Raw genomic sequence first — 22,811 nt, 5'->3', positions numbered from 1 at the left:
ATGGGCCCTGGAATCCCAGACAAGGGGCCTTGCAATTTTAAATAGGCTTTTCAGAGGTGGCCGGTTGGAAGTGGTCTTTGTGCAAATGCTCGATGTGGTGAAGGAGCTGTTCACGCCAGCATCTGAGGGAAGAACATTCCAGGCTGAGGCAACAACTATTGCAAAGAGCCAAAGCTGGGAGGCTACCTGCGGAGTTTGAAGACTAGCAAGGAGGCTGGTGTTGCGGGGGCTCAGTTAGTGTTGAAGGGAGTAGACATGGCAGAGAGTGAGGCGGGGAGGAAGAGATAGGTCAGAGAGCTCAAGGGCTAGGCATCGAAAGCCTTCTTGGTCGCGGTCGCGGAGGGGCACCAACTTCCGCTCAAAGGGGACCGGAGAGCTTTCGTGGAGTTTCAGTTGGACAAGTAACCTTGCCCGACACACATTTAAAATGCATCTCTCCATCGCGTACGTGGAGTAGAGATGGTGGCATAAAAAGAAAAGATTTCTCTTTTTTAAATGCGTTGCCTTACTTATATGACAGGGTTGCTATGAGACTCAAATGCAAAAATGCTTTAAAAAAGGTACAGGACAGTACAGACCCAACTAGCTATTTTGCAAGACAGTGGGGGGTTCACAAGCCCAGGTCCCTCTTGCCTCCTCCGATGCTGCGAGGTGACCCCATCTGTGAGATGAAACTAGCCTGTCTGCAAGGAGCTGAAGGAAAATTGATCCTACTTATTTTTTAAATCATGTAATTTTATGCCCGGCTTTCACATCATTTAGATTTTTTTCCTGATTGCTAGTGATTTTATGTTTCCTTTTGGAAAGAAATGCCTTTAAAACAACAAAGTGCAGGTATTAGGCTCCCATACTGGAGACTTGAAAAACAGCAACAGACCCGGCAAGGAGCAGAAGTCTGGGAACTTTAAACCTATTTCCTTTTCCCTAATCCCCTCCGAGAGCTAGAAGCGCACTGGCCAGATCCTCCAACATTTCGGGGGTGGTATCTCTTCTTCGCAGTGGCCCTGCCATCAGGTGAACGTTTCTGGGTGGGAGAGCACACACTTTGTGTGGCCATCTGACCTTCAGAGAGTCTGGGGAGAGATTTTAAAGGACTGGGGAGAAGAGGCCTGGAGACTCCAAGAGAAAGAAGAAGAAGAAGAGGCCCGGAGAAGCCTGAGGCTCCGGGGAGGGAGAACTGAGTTAATGAAGAGGGCTGATTACCCGAGATAATTATGTAAAAGAGGAGGGTAGGAGTGCTACATGGCTGCAACTTGGAGTTTACTCTGCCTAAGGTGAGTGTTTATGTTTCCGTGGTTTTGTTTTTATGAGTAAGGTTTTTTGGCTTTGTTTTTTGTTGGTTTTTTTTCCCCCTTCTGTACTGGCTGCTCCATTGGAGAAAGCATCTCAGCTCTGCCTTCCAGAGCCCGTTCTCATCCCTTCTCTTTCTTTAGATTCTGAAGCGCATTCAGAATCCTCTCCCCGCGACTGGCGTCTGGGACCCCCATCTCCGAACCCCTGTAGTGACAAGCAGCCAGGCGTACCCCCGCCCCTCCGACTGCCTCCCGTTCTTATTTTCTTATTTCTCCAACGCTCCCCCGGTGCTGCTGTCCAAAGACACACCTTCCCAGGCAGCCCAGCTGTCGCGTCTAGCCCCAGTGGTTGGGGGGAAGCGGTGGGACCTCTGTGCTCTCCAAACGGAGCCCGCCGTGCTGGGCATCTCCCTCCCCTTCCCCTTGACAAACCACCCAGCCCGGATCATCCCTGCTCCTTCCCTTCGCTAGTTTTGGTTTATGGAACATACCAAGGCTTTGGGCAACCTGCAGTTGCACGGCTCTCCTTTGGTTTGGGGAGGGAGGGGGTAGCGTTCACCGTCCCCGGTGTGCCCGAGACTGTTAGATCAATCTTTCAGATCTGGAGGCACACGCAGCTGGTGACAGGAGAGCCCCCCCCCCCGTCCCCGCGGGTGGGGGTGGGGAGAGGAGAAGGGACTCAGCTTGGGGAAGGAGGCAGGGAGGCAGCTGCAGTGCCGCGAGGGGTGCGTGCGCGTGTGCCAGGCTCGCCCGCCGCCTCCCGGCTCAGTCTGCGCTCCTCCGCACGCGGGGCAGCCGGGCCGGCGGGCTGAGGAGCCGGAGCAGCGCCCCTCGCCCGGGCCTCGCCTCCCCGGGGCGCCCGGCAGTCCCCCAGGCCAGGGCGCACCACCCGGGGCCACGCTCCCCACCCCCGCCCCTCGCACCCTCCCTGGCCCCCCCTTCTCCATTGAGTTTTCCAACACGGGCGCCCGTCAATGGTCCTGCTCGGGGATGCACACGCAGCTCACGGCCGGAGGGGGGTAGCAGCCACCGCCTCCAGGTGCGGGCTCTCCAGGTCCGCCGCCGCCACCCGCTGTCGCCGCCACTCGAGCCCCGGGGCGCGCTGAGGTCCCGGCCGGCCATGGGGCTGCCGTTGCTGGCGTGAGAAGGGGCGCCGCAGCCTCCGAGCTCGGGGTGCCCGGCTGCCTGCATGGATGTCTTCAGCTTTGTGAAGATTGCAAAGCTCTCGAGGTAGGGGCTGCGCCGGTTCCTTTGCACCCGGGGCCGCCGCAGCCGGCAACTTGGTGCTTTATTTTTCGGGAGGCTTGGGGAGAAGCAAAAGCTGGAGAGAGCAGCGGGGCTTAAGAAAGGACTGAAACCAGGTGGCCAGGGGCTGCTGCTGGCCAGGGGCTGCTGCGTTCAACTTATCTCCCACTGGCTGGTGGGGCTTGTGTATCGGAGGCTGGAGACCACACACACACACACACACACACACACACGCACCCTCACACACGCACCCTCCGGCACACACCAATATTCATGACAGTTTGTTTTCCCTTAGGAAAAGCCCCAGTGGTGCTTGGGGTCACATGTATAATTCAGGGCCAGGAGAAGGTGGTTGTAATTGCTACTGCTAGGGAAAGCCAGAAGTGCTTAGAGTTTGGGTCCCTGCTTCCCAAGCAGCAGTGACCAGAAGTGGCCCCTGGCCTCCACCCCCTAAATTAGACCTCCACACCCTGAAAACTCAGCCTGTACGCTGACCTGGGAAGTTGTCCCGTGTTCCTAGCAGTGACCTAGATGCCGAAGGCAGGGAGCCGGAAGAGAGAGACCTTTAGCCTGTCTTTGGGTAACTGTGTAGTCCCCAAGCCTCGAAAGATTTAGAAATTTGCTTCCAAGTGGCCATGTTGTCGAAACAGAAAAAGAGTCATCAATTCAGGCAGATTCCTCCGGCAGGGCTGAGCGAGGAAGCATATTTCCACTCTGGCTGCCTAGGTAATACCTGGTCAGAGCATTCGCCTTAGGTTTTCTGCCCTGCTTATGCTTCCAAAGTCTTTGGAGCCCGGGACGTAGGTCTGTGTTTCTGCCAGCACGGCATTAACCGGCAGGTGCGTGGTGGGAGAAATCTCAGAAGCCCCCACGCTCCACGTCCTCCCCCTACGTCTGTGGAAAGACGAGCCTCCTGCCCCTTGAGCTCGGCTCTCCCCGTACCAGTTACCACCACTGCCTTAGGAGTTTTCCAGGATGTTTAGACTTCCTTGCAATTGCGAGAGAATAATCCCAGGGTTGCCTTTATTCCTCAGGGTCAGGGTGGGCTGTGTGGCTTGCAGCAGGCGAAGGAGAACGGCCTCAGAGAGCCACAATCAGAAATGCCTGTGGGCTTTGACCGGCTCCCTTCCATCCGGGCCATTTCAGATCAGTTGGGTCTGCGTGTTGCTTTTCAGCTGTGCCTTTCCCCGGCATCCACAGGTCTTCCTCTGCTCCGCTGGCCCATGTCCACCTTCCCTCTCTGTTCACGTGAGTCAGTCTTCATGTCACGGCTGAGTTTCTGGGGAGAGGACCCCACCGTGACTTAGTCTGGGTAGACGTGAGCTGTACGGCTGGTGGGCATATATGTCTTGGAGCAGCCCACGAAGAGGTGTTGCCCCGCACGTCAGAAGACGGATACGTCAAACGGTGCAGGATTGTAGTGTGGCAAATGGTTTGGTTTCACGTCAATATCATAGAGGGCCGTGGCTTCACACCTCCGTTCTGTTAACTTCCTGCATGCTTCTGCCTCTGGCGGGTTTATAAACAGCTGTCGAATCACAAACCGTGGACGGTAAATGGCTGTGAGCAACAGTTTAGTGATTGCCTGGTGCCGTCTGTGTGATGGACAGAGATTGCCCAAGGGAAAGAGAAGTTCACCGGCATCGTTGAGCGTAACCAAGATACGGATTTTGGTGGCCTCGAATGCTAAAAGTGATCAGTGTTAAAAAGAAAACACAAATAATCTAGAGCCTGGATTTAGTCCTCAAACTTTGGAGTCTGGGAGAGGACAGTACTGTATGTCAGTGAAAAGATGGTTTATATTCATTTTACTAAATTCCGGGATGCCTTCGTGATATTCACAAATCTGAGTTTTTGCAAAACCCAAGCCAGGCTGTGGGGGATTAGTATCTTATTTTAAAGAGAGGTTAAAATTTAGTAAATGAGTGTGAATTTCACTTTCTGTCCTTAACATGATCCAAATAGAGTGTTTATTCTAAAGAGAGAAGCTGCACATGTTCTGAGCTTATGTGCCCATTAAGAAATCTTCCATCCATAGGCATTCTTCCTGTGGCTCCGTGTGAGCTCAGGCATGGTCCCAAAGCTGAAGTAGCAGAACTTCCCCAGGTACGACCCCAAGCTGAAGTAGCTGGTGGAGGGGGTCACCAGCCCGCAGAAACACATGTTTACAGCTGCTGCTCCCTGCCCTTGTAGGAATAGTCTTGTGCATGTGTTTTAAACACTGTTTCAGAAATCAAGTTCTTTTCTCAAAGGTGCAGTGTAAAAGTGCTTACACTGCAGGATTTTCCTGATTTCGGAATGGATAATCTTCCTAAAGGATTTAGCTTTGATCAGCATGCTTACTTGAGTGCTTAAAATTCTCGTGGTTTAGGGGTGAACACACACAGTTACCCCGGGCCTGCGCCTTGTCTTTGGTTCCCAAGAACTTGAGTTTCTAAATGTCGATTTGGAAAGCATTTGCTGGGGAGAGCATACCTGCTATTTGCTGAATGTCCTGTTTGTGAGTAAAGACACTGGTAATTACAGAGAATTATTGAGCGAGCACGAGTCCATGCTGGAATTAACGGAGTATGTTGACTTCTCAAAGTACCCACTTTTAACCACTTGTTCCCAGGATCTCTGTCCTTTCATTCACGTGGGGGGAAAAAAAAAAAGCAGAATTCAAATTCCCCTTTAGGAATTCAGTACCACCTTAGGGTCACCGTTTTAAACCAATGCTGCTGAGCCCCGGAAGAGCTGGCTGGTTGTGACCCTTGATGGTACCCGTTGTGGGTGGTGCAATGTATGGCGGTTCTATCTGGAGATGTTTGTTCTTGTTCTTCTAATTTTCTGGTTATTAAACTGTTTGATAGTTTACATGCAATTTTACTTCCTGGTTTCCTTGGTTACACTTATATATCATTTTTCATCCTGGTAGATGAGAGCATTACAGATGATTGCCTTATAAACCAGTAATAGTAGAAAAATAGGCATCTATTTCTATTGTTACTGCTCTTCGTATCGACGAGTTCATTTGTAAACCAGATGCACTCTTTGAAATGTTTAAAGGAGAATGCAGTTCAGTAGAAAAACATATGATTCTGCCCCCTTTGCCTGAGGGAAGTGATGTGAAACCCAAAACTCACAGGGGTGTTATTAAACCGAGGGCCGCTTTTGGGGATTATTGAATAGCTTAACTTCATGTCTCTTCTTGATGCAAAACGGCACACTTTGAGATAATGATTGGGTCCCAGCTATTAATATGAAGATTATTCCTTATAGTGGTCGGTAAATTTGGAGGCTGCTCTGTTTCACATCATCATGTGGTTGCATGGGCTGTTTTGTGGCAAAGAATGGTGACTGATATCTGTAATAATAATTTTGTTACAAGTGTCATACGCTTGAGGAAGAATAAAACTATATATTTAGAGCTTCCTCAGACTCTTCCGTAAAACCTCTTTAAAGACTACTAAACTTCTGTCTTTCACCTTTCCCTTGTTCAGAATTAAGTATTCCCTGGGGGGAGAAGGGGAGTTAAGGTAGCAATGCGAAAGGTCCTATTTTTCACATCTCCTCTCTTTTTACCTGAATAATTACATCAATATTGCCGATAATAGTGAGCTCTCAAGGCTAGCAACCAACCCCCACCCCCCAAAGACTCTGGATTTGAATTTTATTAAAAATGCTACTTGCTCGTCATCCGAGTCCTTTCCGAGTTCTGCTGATTTTTGTGGCTGTCAGGAGGTGAAATGATGAACAGTTTCATAACAGAACTAGATTCCTGTTTTAGGAATATTTAACTCTAGTTTCCCAGGGCTTGCTAGTTTGCAGCTGTGAAAGTCTAGTTGTTAGCAGTTCTGGAGGGAAGATGTCTAATTCAGGCTATATACCATTTCAAGTCTCTCTCTCTTTCTTCCTCTCTCCCCTCTCCCTCTCCTTCTCTGTCTCTTTCTCCCTTTCTCTCTTTGGGGCAAGTGAATTTCACCTGCTTGCTATCAGAATTTCATATAGATAGTCACCTGCAGTGAAATTTTCTTATACTTTAAATGCATGACGTCAAAATTTTCACTTTCTGCTTATGGACCTTAACAGCTATTCATTCTCTCTTTACACACACACACACACACACACAGAGATGTACTGTTCAATCTTATTACTTTAATATTCCATTTGGCATTTGCCATGGGAGTTTACCTATGAGAAAATATATGTAATTGATGAGCTAGGAGTTTATCTTTAAGAATTGACAACAGGGGCACCTGGGTGGCTCGGTTGGTTAAGCATCTACTTCTGTCTCCAGTTGTGATCCCGGGGTCCTGGGATCCGGCCCCACATCGGGCTCCCTTCTCACCAGGGAGCCTACTTCTCCCTCTCCCTCTGCTCCTCCCCTGCTCATGCTCTCTCTCTCTCTCTCACAAATAAATACATAAAATCTTTTTTAAAAAGAAGAGTTGACTTAAAATCACTGATTTCATACTTGTCTCAATAAGGAAAATTGAGAGCATTTTCGAGTTTTTGAGAATATGACCCCCAAACCTACTAACCTTACCATCAAATGATCTTGAACTTTGGGAGCTAATCATAGCAAGGAAAGAGAAGTATGTAAATAGGCTAAACTAGGAGTTGGCAGACTATGGCCTGTGGGCCAGGTCTGGCTTGCTGACTGTTTTGGTATAGAATGTGAGCTAAGAATGGTTTTTAAAATTAAAAATTGTTCTAGTGGTTAAGAAAAAAATCAAAAGAATAGTATGCAATTAAAGTGTCTGTGTTTGTAAATAAAGTTTTATTAAAACACAGCTGGGCTGGGCACCTGGGTGGCTCAGCCGGTCAAGCATCTGCCTCCAGCTGAGGTCGTGATCTCAGGGTCCTGGCATCGATCGATCCCTGCAGCAGGTTCCCTGCCCAGCAAGGAGCCTGCTTCTCCCTCTCCCTCTGCCTCTCTCTGTCTCTCTCTGTCTCTCATGAATAAATAAATAAAATCTTTAAAAAAGAAAACACAGCTAAGCTCATGCATTCCATATTGTCAGGGACTACATTTACTGTACAACACCAAAGTTTAATAGATACTGACAAGACCTTATGGCCCACAAGGCCTAAAAGACTTACTATCTGGTCTTTCATAGAGAGTTTACTAACCTCGGGGTTAAACAATACCCTTTCCTGTTTTTTTCTTCTTTACATCGCTGACACATGTGTGTGGGCACAAGTACAACCAATTACACACTGTCAAAGAACAGTGAAGCCAGACATTACTTAAAGCAGTAAGGACAGATTTTCATCAGTACCACAGTATTTTAATAGGGAAAAGAGTCCAGTGTAAACTCAACACAACTTCGATGTGTACAGGGGGGACTGGGCATTTTAAAGGGACAGGGAGGACCTAGGGAAGGGGATCAGCTGGAGCTTGGTAGAGGCAGGAAGTGAAAAAAAGTACCAAAACCAAGGAGGAGATTGGTTCATGTGAATCCCATCCGAGTTTGCTAAGGGCACTTATCCAAGGTAGGCTCCTACCCTCCCACTGAAGCTGGGGGATAGGGGCCCTCTCTTCAGGTGTTGGCTGGAGCAAACAGTAAATTCTTTTAGCAGCCTTGAATTTTCTCAGGTAGGCCCTTTAGGGGGGTGGGAGGTTGGAGTCATCCTAGGGATGCGTGGCCTTGAGCTGTTAGAAACTGAGTTAGTATTTGTTCAAGTCCTGGTAGACCAAGGTTGAGGCCTAGTCGAGAAGGGGCTCAAAGGAACCTGGCAGAAGTTTGGTTAAGGAGAGAAACTTTGCCAATATAAAATGTAGCATATCGAGTGCATGAATTCCCTAACGTACATTCACAATTCATGTAGACTTATCTTTATTTAAACTTCTTATCTCAGATTACTTACTTAACGGTTGGACGTCGACCATGAGAAGTGAACGTAATTGCTCTACTGGTGTTTGATGCACTGGGGACAATTCGGAGTACTTCTTCTTTGGTCAATAGGTGGGCCTGCTATCTTTGTGTTGGGGAGTTAGTTACTCGTGAGAGTGATGCTTGCCTCCCACAGGCCTTTAAACTCAGAGTGGGCAGTCATATTTGTACAGCCTCAACCGACATGTGCCCACAAGCTGATAAACAAGTCCATGGGAGAATGCCTGGTATTTCCTTACAGTACACTTGAGCCATCTGGTGCTAATGGCTGATGACCTTCATTCATCTTTTTCCAAATGGAAAGAAAACTAGATAAGTGGGTTTAGTCGTGGGCGGAGGACTGGATGTAGGCTGTATTAATTTGGAGTTGAGTTCAACTCAACTTTCTTATGATCTGATTGAGCGCATTGTAATGAAAAACCAGAGGCTACCTTTAGTTCAGCCCAGCGAAAACATCTCAAAAGTATGCTGCCTTGCTTCTGAGCAATTGAGGTCATTATGTACTAAAGCTGCGAAAACTATCTACAAGAAATCTAAGCCTGAGTTTTAGATAACAAAGTTAGCATTCCTGTTTTTTTCCTGGCAAAGAGATAGGAAGGTTTTCCTGCCTGAATTCTTCTTTCAGAAATATATTTTCAAGTATAACTTACAGGATTCGGCATACAATAAATACTCTGTACTAAATAATGAGTGAGTAAAGTTCTCATACCTCTTGCAAATAAATTCTCATCATTTGCTTAGCTGAGCAATTATCATGGTCAGTAACTCGGAAATGAAAAGGAATACATACGTTAAAAACAAATGGCCTGCTTTGAGACTGGGTCTTGGAGAATAAACTTTTATTTCTGTTTCGACCTTTGGAGCATTTATTTTTTTTGTGATTGGTGGTTAAAAAGTCACCAACATGGACTTCTAAGAAATCTGTGTGTTACTGCTATGAGCTCCACGAGCTAACTTAGGTTTGTGCTAAATGGGTTTTTATAGATGTCAGGGAAGTTTTTATTTCGGGAATTCCTTTTTGAACGATAGGAAAATACTATCGTTTCTATGAAAGAAATGTTTGTCAGGTTTGAGAAGGAAAAGTGATTTTCCTGCAATTGCAGTTTATGAGAGGGTTTTACTTTTTTACGTGGTCATTTTCCTATGTTCCATAAATCATGTGAGGTTTGCTTAATGGAAAACGAGGATGTGATAATCTTCTGACAATGACGAGCTTTGAAGAAAATAGGCCGAAGTTCATAAAATTGGGAAACTTGGCGCAGCGCGTGTAGGACGGAAGGCATTTCCAGACTTAGCCGGCACGACCCTGGACTAGCCGAGGAGGGACTGCTCTGGTGGAGAACGTGAGGCCATCTGGCTAATTCGTGGCTGCGGTGCTGGTTCTGCAGCAGAGCGGACAGTTAGCCGGGGCGACTTTACAACCGCCCATCTGACTTCGCAGCCCGCGTCGCAAGTCCTTGAGGTGTCCACCTGAATCGTGGCACAGGGCAGTGTTCCCTAATGTGGCCTGGGCCACCCAACTTCTTTACCTTGCTTTTATTTTTATGTGCTTATTTTCTCAGAGCTTTGCTGCCAGATTTAGTGAACAAAGTTTTATTTGAACACAGTCGTGCTCATTTGGTTGTAGACTGTCTGTGGTGGCTTGTGGCAGGGCTAAATAGCGGGGGCAGAGACCACAACAGGAGTATTTTACTGTTCTTCCTGGAACTCAGTACTCAGATTCCCCTTTGGGGTCAGAGTGGGGTTCCCTGGATGTCTGCCCGTTTTGCTGGGAGGGGGAGGGGCGGAATATGGATGGGGGCACACCACCCCCAGCCATTCTGGCCATCTTTTCTCGGGGGGGGGGGGGTTGCCTCTTAGCACTCATCATACCACTCGAGGGTGAATTTAATTTTCTTTTCTTGTAAAGATTTTATTTGTTTACTGGAGAGAGAGAGGAGGCAAGAGCACTAGCAGGGGGAGGGGCAGAAGGAGAGGGACAAGCAAACTTCCTGCTGCGTGGGAAGCCCACTCTGTCCCAGGACCCCAAGATCATAACTTGAGCTGAAGTCAGACACTTAACCGACTGAGCCACCCAGGGGCTCCTGGAAGTTTTCTAAAGCGTGAAACTGATCTCTGTACTCCTTAATGTCCTTAGGACAAAATCCCCATTCTTTAGTGCGGCCTGTTGGGGTTGGCCCTATCTTCTTTGGCCACCTTATTTTTGGACGTTTGTGATTTTTCTTTCCCAGCCTTAACTCCTACTCAACCCCCAAACACGGATGTGCGTACATTTTTACATACAAGCACACAAGTACACGCACCCCTACCCCTAGCTGTGTTGAAATTTTCATTTATTTTTTTTTAATGCATTTGTTTTTTTATGTTGTCCTTTTTTTTTTTTTTTTTTTTTCCTAAAGACTCCATTTATTTGTCAGAGAGAGAGAGAGACAGCACACAATCAGGAAGAGTAGCAGGCAGAGGGAGAAGCAGGCTCCCCACTGAGCAAGGAGCCTGATGTGGGACTCGATCCCACGACCTAAGGATCATGACCTGAGGCAAAGGCAGATACTCAACTGACTGAGCTACCCAGCTGTCCAAATGTTAAACTTTCTATAAGTCCTAAATGATGTCACACCTCTGGGCTTTCATTCTGGCTGGAGCACTCTACCTTGCCTCCTTTTCACTGGAAAAAGTCCTGTTTGTCTTTTATGTTGGAGGGGGATTTTTGGTCTGTTTTTGTATGTTTGAGTTTTCGATCTGAGGTTGTTCCAGTTTCCTTCTCCCAACTTCCCACTCCTGGGTGGAGTGGCTGACTAGTCTTCCGTTTAGTTTAGATAGTCTAACTGCTTCAGTGGGTCAGCCCCTCAGTTAGCGGCTTATCTCTGCTGACTTGGAGCCCCAAACAGGTGTTCCTGATGGAGCGACTCTGAGACATGCTCAGAGAACCTGCGAGATGGAAGCTCTCTCCTCTTCAGCCGGAGAGTCCGGGTGGCCCTGGCCATCCATATTCAGCTGACAGATGAGGGGCGAGAAATAGGGGAGGTTGGCTGGGAGGTTTGGGAAAGCCATGTCTGGAACCGAGTCTGTCATTCTGCCCACGCTCCGTTTACCAGGACCCTGGTTACGCCTCACTGCAAGGATCCCTGGGAAATTGAATCCAGCTGTGCGCCCTCTCTGCTGCACATCCTGGGTTCTGACTTCATCGTACCAAGTTATGCCCTATGTGCTCGATGGCTCTTCGTCCCCGATTCCTGAACCCTTCCTAAATCCCGGCCTCTTCTGTGTCGCATAGCAGTGCCTCCTGCCGGAGGGGGAATGACCTTCCCCGCCTCACTGCTGTGGGGCTGGTGACTTGCTTTGGCCAGCAGAAGGTGGGCCGGGGTCACAGAGGATCGGTTTTGCCAGAAGGCCTTAAGAGGCAGCGTGCGTTTCTTTTTTGCGTCTAGCATCGCTGTAGCAAGAACAGCCTGGGGTAGTGTGTTGGTTGCAGAAGCTAGATTTCACATGACACAGCACCGTCCTGCAGACCCGCGAGCAGGAAAACACGCTATCGGTCGGCTGGCGCGGAGCTTTGGGTCGTCTGTTACACAGCATTATTGTGGCAGTAGTTGACCAGGATGCAGGGTATTATAATTCAGTCCTTAATTTTGTATTATTTGAGCTTCTTTATGGGACCCCTCCTTGGTTCAGAGTAGATACCAAGGATTGGGTGCATTAGGAATGAAGCGGAGGGAAACCACGCTGCATGGCACGCGCCATCCGGTGTTGACTGTCCCAGCTCGGGCTGCTGTCGCCTCCACTGGACAGATCGACAGCTCCTGATCTGGGGAATCTGCCTCCAGGACTTGTGCCCATGGGACACTAGGCAGGGAACCACGGCCTGCCACGGCGACGGCAGCCAGAACCTCTCCTTCTGATGCTTGTTTCCTTTCCCTCCGCTCCAGTCCTGAGAGTCCTAGTCTCCAATGACACACATTATCGCTCTACCACTGCAAGAGAATTTCCATGCTGTCTGTAACATCCTTAAAGATTGGATAATGAGACTTTTGTGTACTTAAATGTCCTAGTAAAGAATCGATGATCGGGATATCTTGCATACAAGACACTGAGTAAATGAAATAACTGGGAAGTGAACTACTCACTATACTAAATGACAGGCACTGTCTTGCTAACGTGCACCTATGTAGGGGCGCCCGACTGACTCAGTGGGCAGAGCATGTGACTCCTGATCTCAGGGTTGGGAGTTCCAGCCCCATGCTGGATATAGAGAGTACTTAAAAATCTTAAAAAAAAATTTTTTTTTTTTTAAATAAAGTGCACGTATTTGACCTGGACTTAGTTTTTATATTGCCTTTTAAAATGTCACACCGGGGGCACCTCGGTGGCTCTGTTGATTGGGTGTCTGCCTTTGGCTCAGGTCATAATCTCAGGGTCCTGGGATCGGGCCCCGCATTGGGCTCCCTGGTCAGCAGGCGAGTCTATTTCTCCCTCTCCTTCTCCCTCTGCCCCTGCTCATGCTCTTTCTCTTGCTCACTCTCTCTCTCTCTCAAATAAAGAAGTAAAATCTTTTTTAAAAAAAAGAATTTTTAAGGATATGAAAACATTTTTGTAAAAATGTTATGTGTAGACTTGTCTATATATGATACTATGTAAAATAATTGGAAAGGTTAAAGAAAATAGATAACTGGACACCTGGGTGGCTCAGTTGGTTGGGTGCCTGCCTTTGGGATTATGACTTAAGCCAAAGGCGTCTGCCTTCGGGATGCTTAAACAACTGAGCCACCCAGGGGCCCCTCATTAAACATTCTTTATAAATAAGGGCACCCGAGTGTCTCAGTTGGTTAAACGTCCTCCTTCGGCCTCAGGTCATAATCCCAGGGTCCTGAGATCAAGCCCCAGTTTGGGTTCCCTGCTCAGCAGGGAGTCTGCTTCTCCCTCTCCCTCTGCCCTCCAACCCATATGTGTTCTCTCTCTCTTGCTGTCTCTCTCAAATAAATAAAATCTTTTAAAAAATTCCTTATAAATAAAATACATAGCAACACTTGCTACAGTTTAGTGAATGACCTCTTATTTAATTAAAATTTTGCCTTGGACAAACACTGTGATGCAATAAACAGCCAAGTCTTTGGATTATCAGCCTTTTTAATGACATTAATAATAGCATGCTGAATATTTCAAAACTCATTAAAGTCTGAAGGTAGTTTGAGATGCCATTAAGTGATATTCAGATTTTATGCTAAAATTGTGGACATTCTAGATATTGGAATGGACGAGCAGAATCTGTCCTGGACGGGGGCCTCATGACAAGACCGGAAGTAGTTGGTGATGGGCCAAGCTTGAGTAGTGATGGTTGGGACTTCAGGTTGATTTTGAGCAAGTCAAGCCTTTGTTTCCCCAAATTGTACAGTGGAGAAATTGTGTAATAGTCTCTCTAAATTTAATTCTATTTCTAAAATGCCATCATTTTTCCATAGAATAAGCAGATTCTAAAAAACACATCTATGAGAACTTAGATTAAAATAGCATGGGGGCACCCGGGTGGCTCAGTCATTAAGCATCTGCCTTCAGCTCAGGTCATGATCCCAGTGTCCTGAGATCGAGCCCCATATCGGGCTCCCTGCTCGGCCGGCAGCCTGCAAGCTCCTGCATGCTTGTATTCCCTCTCTCACTATCTCTCTCTGTCATAAACAAATAAGATCTTTAAAATAAAAATAGCATGAAACCCTATGCAGTTGTAAAAAATAAAGGAAAAAAGAACATTCCGTGCAGTGATTTCAGATGATCTCCAGCGGTGCCTGGGTGGTTCAGTTGGTTAAGCGTCTGCCTTTGGCTCAGGTCATGATCCCAGCATCCTGGGATCGAACCCCGCTGAGTAGGGAGCCTGCTTCTAGCTCTCCCACTATCCCATGCTTGCATTCCCTCTCTAGCTGTCTCTCTCTATATATCAAATAAATAAATAAAATCTTTAAAAATAAATAAATATTTTAAAAAATGATCTCCAGAATATATTAAGGGAAAATAATAAATTACAGAACAGTAAGCATGCTTGTATTCATATAAAAATCTGTAAGGATACATAAGAAAATAATAAAAATGTTCTTAGAATGAGGTTTAGAGGCACCTGGCTGATGGCGTCAGTGGAACATGGGACTCTTGATCTCAGGGTCCTGAGTTTAAGCCTCACATTGAACGTAGAGCTTACTTATAAAAAACAGAATGGGGGGGGGCGCCTGGGTGGCTCAGTGGGTTAAGCCTCTGCCTTCGGCTCAGGTCATGATCCCAGGGTCCTGGGATGGAGCCCCTCATTGGGCTCTCTGCTTATCAGGGAGCCTGCTTCCCCTTCTCTCTTTGCCTGCCTTTCTGCCTACTTGTGATCTCTCTCTCTCTCTGCCAAATGAATAAATAAAATCTTAAAAAGAAAAAAAAAAAACCAGAATGGGGGAGATGGGAGAAGAATGTTTACTTAGAGAAGAGAAATAAATTGGGTAAATATGATCCCTCCAAATATGTTAAAATGTTGAAAAATTTACTCTGGATGGAAATATGAATTGCTAAATCAGACCATTCTAACTTATAAGTTCCTCGTTTTCTCTCCTTTGAACTAATGAAATAAGAGATAATTCAATATATTACGGATATAGATCTGAAAAGTATAATAGAAATTTCAGATCTATAAAATCTTCTTGGTAATTTTCATTAGCAAATTCAGATCAAGCTGGAAGATGGTATTTAAAAAGTGATATCTTTTTGTATAGAATTGAGTACTCTGAAGCAAAATTTCTTCAGTTCCTCTATCTAGATCAGCTTTTCTCTGATAAGAGTATAAACAGAAAAATATTTTTCTTTTCTTCCCTACCTCCCAACAAGGAATGCTTATTTTATATGTTTTTAAACTTAAATTTTATTTGTTTTTAACAACAATACTAAAAATCCTATCTTCCGATAATCTTCCGCTCATCAAAGGGGACAACCTGGTGTGTTTTGGAGAACCACATTCTGGGGATGTACTGATGGATGTTTCCTTTAGGAATGTAATTTGATTATGATGCCATTAGTTCATAATTTGGCTTTCTGGTTGAGATCATGTTGACAGGCTGAAGAATAGAATGCTGTTTAAGTTAATGGAACACATGCAGGAGGCAATAAAGTGCCTAATTCTTCTCTACTGGTTAATTCTCTAGTTGACCTCACTTTAGTACTATTGTGGTCATATGTAACTACCTAAACTTCCATTTATCTAGAATATAGTGATGTGTTTGATCAAACTCTCTGTTATATGTGTTAACATTTGTTGAAGATATCAACACAAGAAGATACATGCATAAAACGATACTGGGGTATAATTCATAGTTTTAAAACCTTTTTTAAAAAGGATTTTATTTATCTATCTGTCAGAGAGAAAATGACAGACACTGAGCAAGTGGGGGGATTGGCAGGCAGAGGGAGAAGCAGGCTCTCGGCTGAGCAAGGAGACCCATGTGGGACCCGATTCCAGGACTCCAGGATGATGAGCTGAGCTGAAGGCAGACACTTAACTGACCGAATGACCCAGGAGTCCCCTGACCTAGAGGTCATTTCTGATTTTTTCCCTGTGTCCTAGCTAGGGATCAGGGGCTGGCAAAATATAGCCTGTGCACCAAGTACAACCTGTTGCCTGTGTTTGTATAAAGCTAAGAATGGTTATTATAGCTTTAAATGATTCCCCTAAACCAAAAGAAGAAGAATATTTCATGATATGTGAAATTTATGTGAGAATGAAATCTAAGTATCCATAAATAAAGTTTTATTGGCACATAGCCATGCCCATTATGTATTGTCTGTGGCTGCTTGCTTGATCCAATGGTAGAGCTGAATGGTTGCTATGGAAAATAGATGGTCCACAAAGCCTAAAATATCTCCCCCGTACAGAAAGTCTGCTGAGGCTTGTCCTATGTCATCAAATATCAAGTGGTGCTTGGTGAGAAGGGAATTAAAAATAAATATGTAGATACAGATTTAGATATATAAATATTTTTATCGTTTTGGGTTTTTGGAAATTCTGCATAAATGGGATGCTGGACAGTATCACTTTGCACTTACAGATGATTCTCTGTATAATTGTTCTTACTGTGACAATCCTGTCTCTTCTCCAGTAGATTTTAAACAACTTGAATAGAAATCATCTAGTAGGAGCGCCTGGCTGGCTCAGTTGGAAGAGCATGCTTCTCTTGACCCCGGGGTCCTGAGTTTGAGCCCCACGTTGGGTGTAGAGATTACTTAAAAATTTTTTTTTTTAAATCTAGAAAAAAGAAAAACAAAAGAGAGGAAGTGAGAGAGAAATCATCCTGTAAATGGTTAAATCCTCCCGCTGAGCTTGATTTCCCACAAGGAAGATGTAATAACCCACACACGCTATGTAGTAAAGGGTTCCAAGCAAAAAAGCTGACAAACTGTTTCCCCTTTGCCCACTGGTTGTTTTGCTATGACAGGTGGATGCTTTGAATCAAAGTGTAGAAACCACACTGGAAAAGTAGGTGTGGGGGGGGATAGAAGAAGAAAAAAGGGTGTGCCCCCGACCCCCACCACCCACCCACCTGGCCATCCCTACTTGCTTATCTGACCGTGTCTACTTCCAAGGAAGTCTACATCAGAACTCCACGACAACATGGGTCGTTTATTTAGGGACACCAGTACTTAGTAGTTCCTGTATAACCTAAACAGCTTCTATGTTTAAAGGTTAAAAATGTCATCCTCATTGTGCTTTCTTATTGTGTGTATCAGGATATTTTAGCTGCAAGTAAAGGAACGCTTTCCGAAAAGTAGCTTACACAATATATTTCTAGAGGTAGGTGGTTCCTGGATTGGGCTTCATTGACCCAGGCTCGCTCTGTCTTTCTTTCTCCTGCACCAGCTTTATGTTTGTTACCTTATGCTTGTAAAGTGGCTGCCCCAGCTCCAGGCATCATATCATCATAGGACTGGGTTCAGAGTCAGGAAGCTGGGTGGCTGGAACATGGTGAGCATTTTCCTTGTCTCTTTTATCATGGAAGGGCATCTTTTGCAAAAGCCGAGACTCTTCCCTTACAGTATCCTTGACCAGAATGGGTCTCATGGCCACCCCTGGCAAAGGGCAATCAGATTTTCATTTCTGACTTACCTCTTCAGAGATCATAACACTCAGAGTTCTACTAGCATAGAAGAAGAAAAGAAGAGAAGATGAGAAAGCAGTCAACATGCTATTCTTCTTTAATATTTTCTCTTTTATTCAGAGCTGCACTTTTGGAGAACAGCAACAAAGCTATTGTTTGCAGAAGCACTTGTTTGGGAGGTAGCTATCAAATGTCCATTCAGATACTATACTCATATTTTGGTAGAATTATGTGACCTTTATTGCTCTGTGATCAAATGGAAAGTGTATTATTTAGGAGGCTGTCAGCAGCAGGTAGCAGAAGAACAACTACAGGGGCGTCTGGGTGGCTTAGTTGTTAAGCATCTGCTTCGACTCAGGTCATGGTCCCAGGGTCCTGAGATCGAGCTCCTCCTCGGGCTCCCTGCTCAGCAAGGAGTCTGCTTCTCTCTCTCCCTCTGTTTCTCCCCCTGCTTGCACAAGTGCATGCTCTCTCTCTCAAATAAATAAAATTTGGGGGAAAAAAAGGAAAAGAAAAAAATCGAGAGTTAGAGCCATTTTAGGGTTGGTTAATTGGATGAGGGTTTTGTCATCTTTTTCATGCACCGTGTCAGCATGTGGCCTGAATCTATTGTGGTCACAAAGTGACTGCAGTATCTCTAGCTATTACATCTTCTCTCTCTCTCTCTCTCTCACACACACACACACACACCCCAAAGCTGACGGGACACCTGCCTGGCTCAGCTGGTGGGGCAAGTGCCTCTTGATCTCGGAGTTTTGAGTTCAAGCCCCACATTGGGTGTAGGGATCACTTAAAAATAAAATCTTACCAAAAATGAGAGGGGAGCAGAGTATGTTATTTCTATGCCTCTCTTTTTGAGAGTGTTAGGACATCTGCCAGAAACCTCATCGCAGACTACCTTGCTCTTCCATTGTCTAGGACTATCATTGTGTCTCACGTCTTCCCCCGCAACGAAGGGAATCACCATGGCCAGTTTAGGCTTGCAGACATTGACACACTGTGATCTGTGGAGCAAATAGAGCCCATCACCTGTTTTTGCAAATAGAGACTTACTAGAATATGGCCCTGCCCATTTGTATACTTAAAATTTATGGCTACCTTTGCACTACAACAATTGAGTTGAGTAGTTGCCACAGCGACCATAGGAGCCATAAAGCTCACAAGATTTGCTATCTGACCCTTTATAGGAAAAGGTTGCTGACCCCTGGTTTAGAGAATCAGTGGTTCTCAAATGGGGAACAGGTATTGGGCAATGCCTCTGAGTGTTCTAGTTGTTTATGATGTGTGTGTGGTGGTGGTGGTGGGGTCCTATGGGCATATAGTGGGAAGAGACCAGGGATACTGAGCATCCTGACATGAATAAAATATGAAGGGTTGTCCCACTCAAACAGCAGGGTTACCTTCACATTGACAAACATTGACTTAATATTAATTAAGAGTCACTTTCTGGCATGGGAGAGGGCGTCAGCTCCTGCTATCCCCCTCTTACGCCCAACCCAGTAGACGGCCATCTAATACCTCTGCAAAATGGAGATGGGGAGGAAAGAAGGAGAGGAAATTGTTGGTTATGCAACCAAAAGTGCTGGCTGTGGAGAGCAGAGAGGATTTGCTAAATTGATATCCAGAAAGGGATGGTTGCATGGGTACCTGATAATTATGGACTGACTCATCGGCTGAGGACAGCGGGGGCCCTGATGGGGAGCGGCTCATGGTGCTGGAGTTTTACATCCGTGGGAAACGTGCTTTCCTGTGTTGCAGCTACTACGGGGTTGGGGTTTACATGAAGCACAAAGGCCTTTTCTCGCAAGCTGTTCTGTAACGAACAAATTATTTCCAACAGGAATGTGTGAGCCATATGACTGAAAGTAAGGTTTAAAAGACAATTATAAACAAGTAATTTAAAATAATTTTTCTTGGCCTTTATGATAAAACCAATTAATGTATTAGGCCGTATTCATTGAAAAGAAATTTATAGTGGTGCATTTCTTCATGCTCATCGTTTTCTCATTGATTAAATAAGGTGTAAGAGTACATAATAAAAATGTCTCAGCTGCACCTTCTTGTGTATCTATAGCCATCATCACATTATTTGAAGGCATGGGGAGAGAGCGGAAACAGATCGGAGGATTCCCATGGATGGGAAGGTGATGTGCATACATGTTAAACAAATCTGATGTTCGATGATGATAGCCTAGAATATTGTAGTAGTGTTAGTTATTTTAACCAAAACTCACAGTAAGAAATCCGTTTGCCATGGTTACCCAGTGCACACAAATACCACACACGTGCGCACAAACACCTACATGCACAACGGAAGCAAGTTTCACAAAGTAATGATTTGGACACAATCTGATTCCGTTCTGTTCTATCATTTTTAATTTTTTTTATTCTGTTGATTGCAGCTCATGGAAGTACAGTTTACATTTAAACAATGCAGAAGTCAGCGGCGATGGCCCCCCCATGCAGTCGAAAACGTGCCTATAACTTTTGACTCCCCCGACACTTAACGACTAATACCTACTGTTGACCAGAAGACTTACCGATGACATAAACAGTTAATTAACACCTATTTTGTATGTTCTATATATTATATACTGTATTCTTATAATAAAGTAAGCTAGAGAAAAAATGTTATTGGGACACCTAGGGGGCTCGGTCGCTTGAGGGTCTGACTCAGTTCATGATCTCTGTGTCGTGAGATCGAGCCCCGTGTCAGGCTCCGCACTTGGCGGGGAGCCTGCGTGAGATTCTCTCTCTCTCTCTGTCTGCCCTTACCCCGCTCCTGCCGCTTGCTCTCCTTCTCTCTTTCTCTCCCTCAAATAAATATTTTTATTATTTTTTTTTAGTTTTTTTAAAAAAGGAAAAAAAGATTATTAAGGGAATAATAAGAGGGAGTGCGCCTGGACAGCTGTCAGTGAAGTGTCCTACTCTCCATCTCAGCTCAGGTCTTGATCTCATGGTCAGGAGTTCAAGCCCCATGTTGGCATGGAGCCTACTTAAAAAAAAAAAGAAAGAAAGAAAATCATGAGGAAAATACATTTGTGGTACTATACTGCATTTATTTAAAAAAAAAATCTGCACATGACTGGACCTGTGCGGTTCAAACCCAGGTGGTTCAAGGGTCAACCATATTTCCATTTTGCATATTCCTAGGAGTGGAACTGTTGGCTCTGTACCTGTCCTTTGCAGTCACTCACGTTTCTGCTCTTGCTAGACTGTAAAGTCCTTTTATGGAGAGATATCTTATTCACCGTCGTCTGACCCCTACACGTAGCAGAGAAGCTGTTGCACGGAAAGCGCGCAGACTTCTCGGACAATCCGGAGAGGCTCCTCCATTAACTCTTTTAACATTTCGGCTGGGTAAGACCCGAGTGCGCAGGCCGGCGCTGTCGGCTAACCTATCTGGATTTAATATGTTGAGGTCAAGCCGCTATAGCAAAATAAATCCAAATGCGTAGTGCCCAATACCAGCATCGTTTGTCTTGCTCTCGGAAGGTCCCCTCGGAGTGGTGATATGGGGACCTGAATTCCTTCTGCCTGCAGCTCCGTCGTCTTTGGTAGGCAGCTTCCAAGACATCGTGCTTGGGTGCATAAAGCAGGCCGATTTGGTAAGGAGGACAGGGCAGGCAGGAAGGCACAAGTTTCACTTCTGCTTTCATCCATTACTGAGAACTCGTTCTTAGGCTAATCTAACCACACCATATGCTGGGAGACACTGGGCTTCATAGTCTAATGGACGTCCTGAATCAGACAACCTGCTCTGGGGAGCAGCAGGCCAGTCTCAGTCAGAGTCCTTTCACACTTACCTGAGAGCTTGTTGCCTTCCCCATACTCAGTCCTCCTCTGCAGAGTGAGAAAATTAGTCTTGAGGACTAATAGGCTTTCCCCCTGATGGTTGCTCTTGGCCACCATAGCCAGTCTCCATGTTCTATATTCTCGCACAGAAGGTTGGCAGTAACATCTCAGTTCAAATCTGGGGAAGATTTGGAAGATAGATTTGGTCAGTTCTGTTATAATGCAACATGGGCATTCTTGAAATTGCAGCATGATTGCAAAGTCCAGTAATAACACCACAAGGCTTGTTAGGAAAAATGGGTGAAGGACACGGCACTGAAAATATTAAAAAACATTAGTGATACAACTTTTTCCTAAGATTTTATTTATTTTTTATTTATTTATTTATTATTTATTTGGAATAGAGAGAGTGTGTTCCGAAGCAGGGAGAAGCAGACTCCCTGCCGAGCAGGGAGCCCGACGTGGGGCTCGATCCCAGGACCCTGAGATCATGGCCTGAGCCGAAGGCAGAGGCTTAACCGACTGAGCCACCCAGGCGCCTCTAGTGACACCATTAGAACAAAAGGTGAAAACCCAATGAAAGTGATAGCACAGTTCTACACAAGTTAAGAGTTAAGAGTTACAGTACTACTATGATACACAGTTCCCGTTCCCTCCAGAAGTCCGGAAGTGAGCTCATGGAAGTGCGAATAGCGAGGGTCGCAGCTTGCGTGCTACTGGGAAGGGGTGGAGGAGGGTGATCTCAGGTCAGAGGGAGGTTGTCACGGTAGGTGTGAACTGAAGGATTCAATTCGGGCTAGATGCGATTTTCCAAGTTTGAAGTGCTTCAGCAAACAGGAAATCTGTACCGTCCTCAAATCCCTCCCTGCTGTATCAGTCCCACTGAAACAAATTCACACTTGCAAACAAGTGCTGTAGCAGAGCTGAGTCACCCTGGATGGCGCGGGGGGTTACGAGTAGACATAAAGTGGCCTCTATTCATTGCAGTACAGTCCCTGTTAGTACACATCTTCTTATACGTGCATATTTTTGTCGATTTTTTTTTCAAAGAGTTTATTTATTCGTTTGTTTGTGTACTTTGGGGGTGGGGGTGGAGCAGAGGGAGAAAATCTCCAAGCCAACTTGGCACTGAGCATAGAGCTGGCCCCGGGGTTCAATCCCTCGACCCTGGATGCTTCCCTGACTGAGCCATCCAGGCGCCCCTGCAGAATGTTTTTGGCTGGCATCATCCTCAAACCAGGTGGCTCGTTTCTAAGTAATCAGGAATCGTAGTTTGGAAACTTGTTGCTAAAGGAATATGCTAATTTCTTCCTTTCAGGTGTGTTTCTCTGATTCTTTTCAGGGTGATGTTTTCTCCTCATTGGTAATCAACACAACTCATAAATAACCCTTACTTTAATGGTTCCTGTGTGGCTTTCATTCCCTTTTACCTATGTGAAGATTGCTCTCTGTTTTCCTAATACTGCTCCAAGATACAATTATCTTCTTTG

The 22,811-nt window shown here is 45.7% G+C and overlaps 1 protein-coding gene across 4 annotated transcripts in view; it reads left to right on the top strand.

The window, feature by feature from the left end:
• FRMPD4 (FERM and PDZ domain containing 4) overlaps positions 1-22,811 on the top strand; it is an 843,416-nt gene that overhangs the window by 294,132 nt on the left and 526,473 nt on the right. The window contains exon 1 of one of the 4 annotated variants that reach the window (XM_059384957.1): positions 962-1,274. The exons of 2 other annotated variants lie outside the window; for them this stretch is intronic. In XM_059384957.1, the coding sequence (XP_059240940.1) occupies positions 1,243-1,274 (32 nt within the window). In that variant the 5' untranslated portion in view covers positions 962-1,242. Of the gene's footprint in view, positions 1-961; positions 1,275-2,005; positions 2,523-22,811 lie in introns of those variants that run through there. One more of the 4 variants, XM_059384956.1, reaches the window with a different exon arrangement.

Source organism: Mustela nigripes, chromosome X (assembly GCF_022355385.1).
Source record: "Mustela nigripes isolate SB6536 chromosome X, MUSNIG.SB6536, whole genome shotgun sequence".
Lineage (NCBI taxonomy): Eukaryota > Metazoa > Chordata > Mammalia > Carnivora > Mustelidae > Mustela > Mustela nigripes.
The sequence above is the reverse complement of the archived record's forward strand: the minus strand, read 5'-3'. Positions and strand labels throughout refer to the sequence as shown.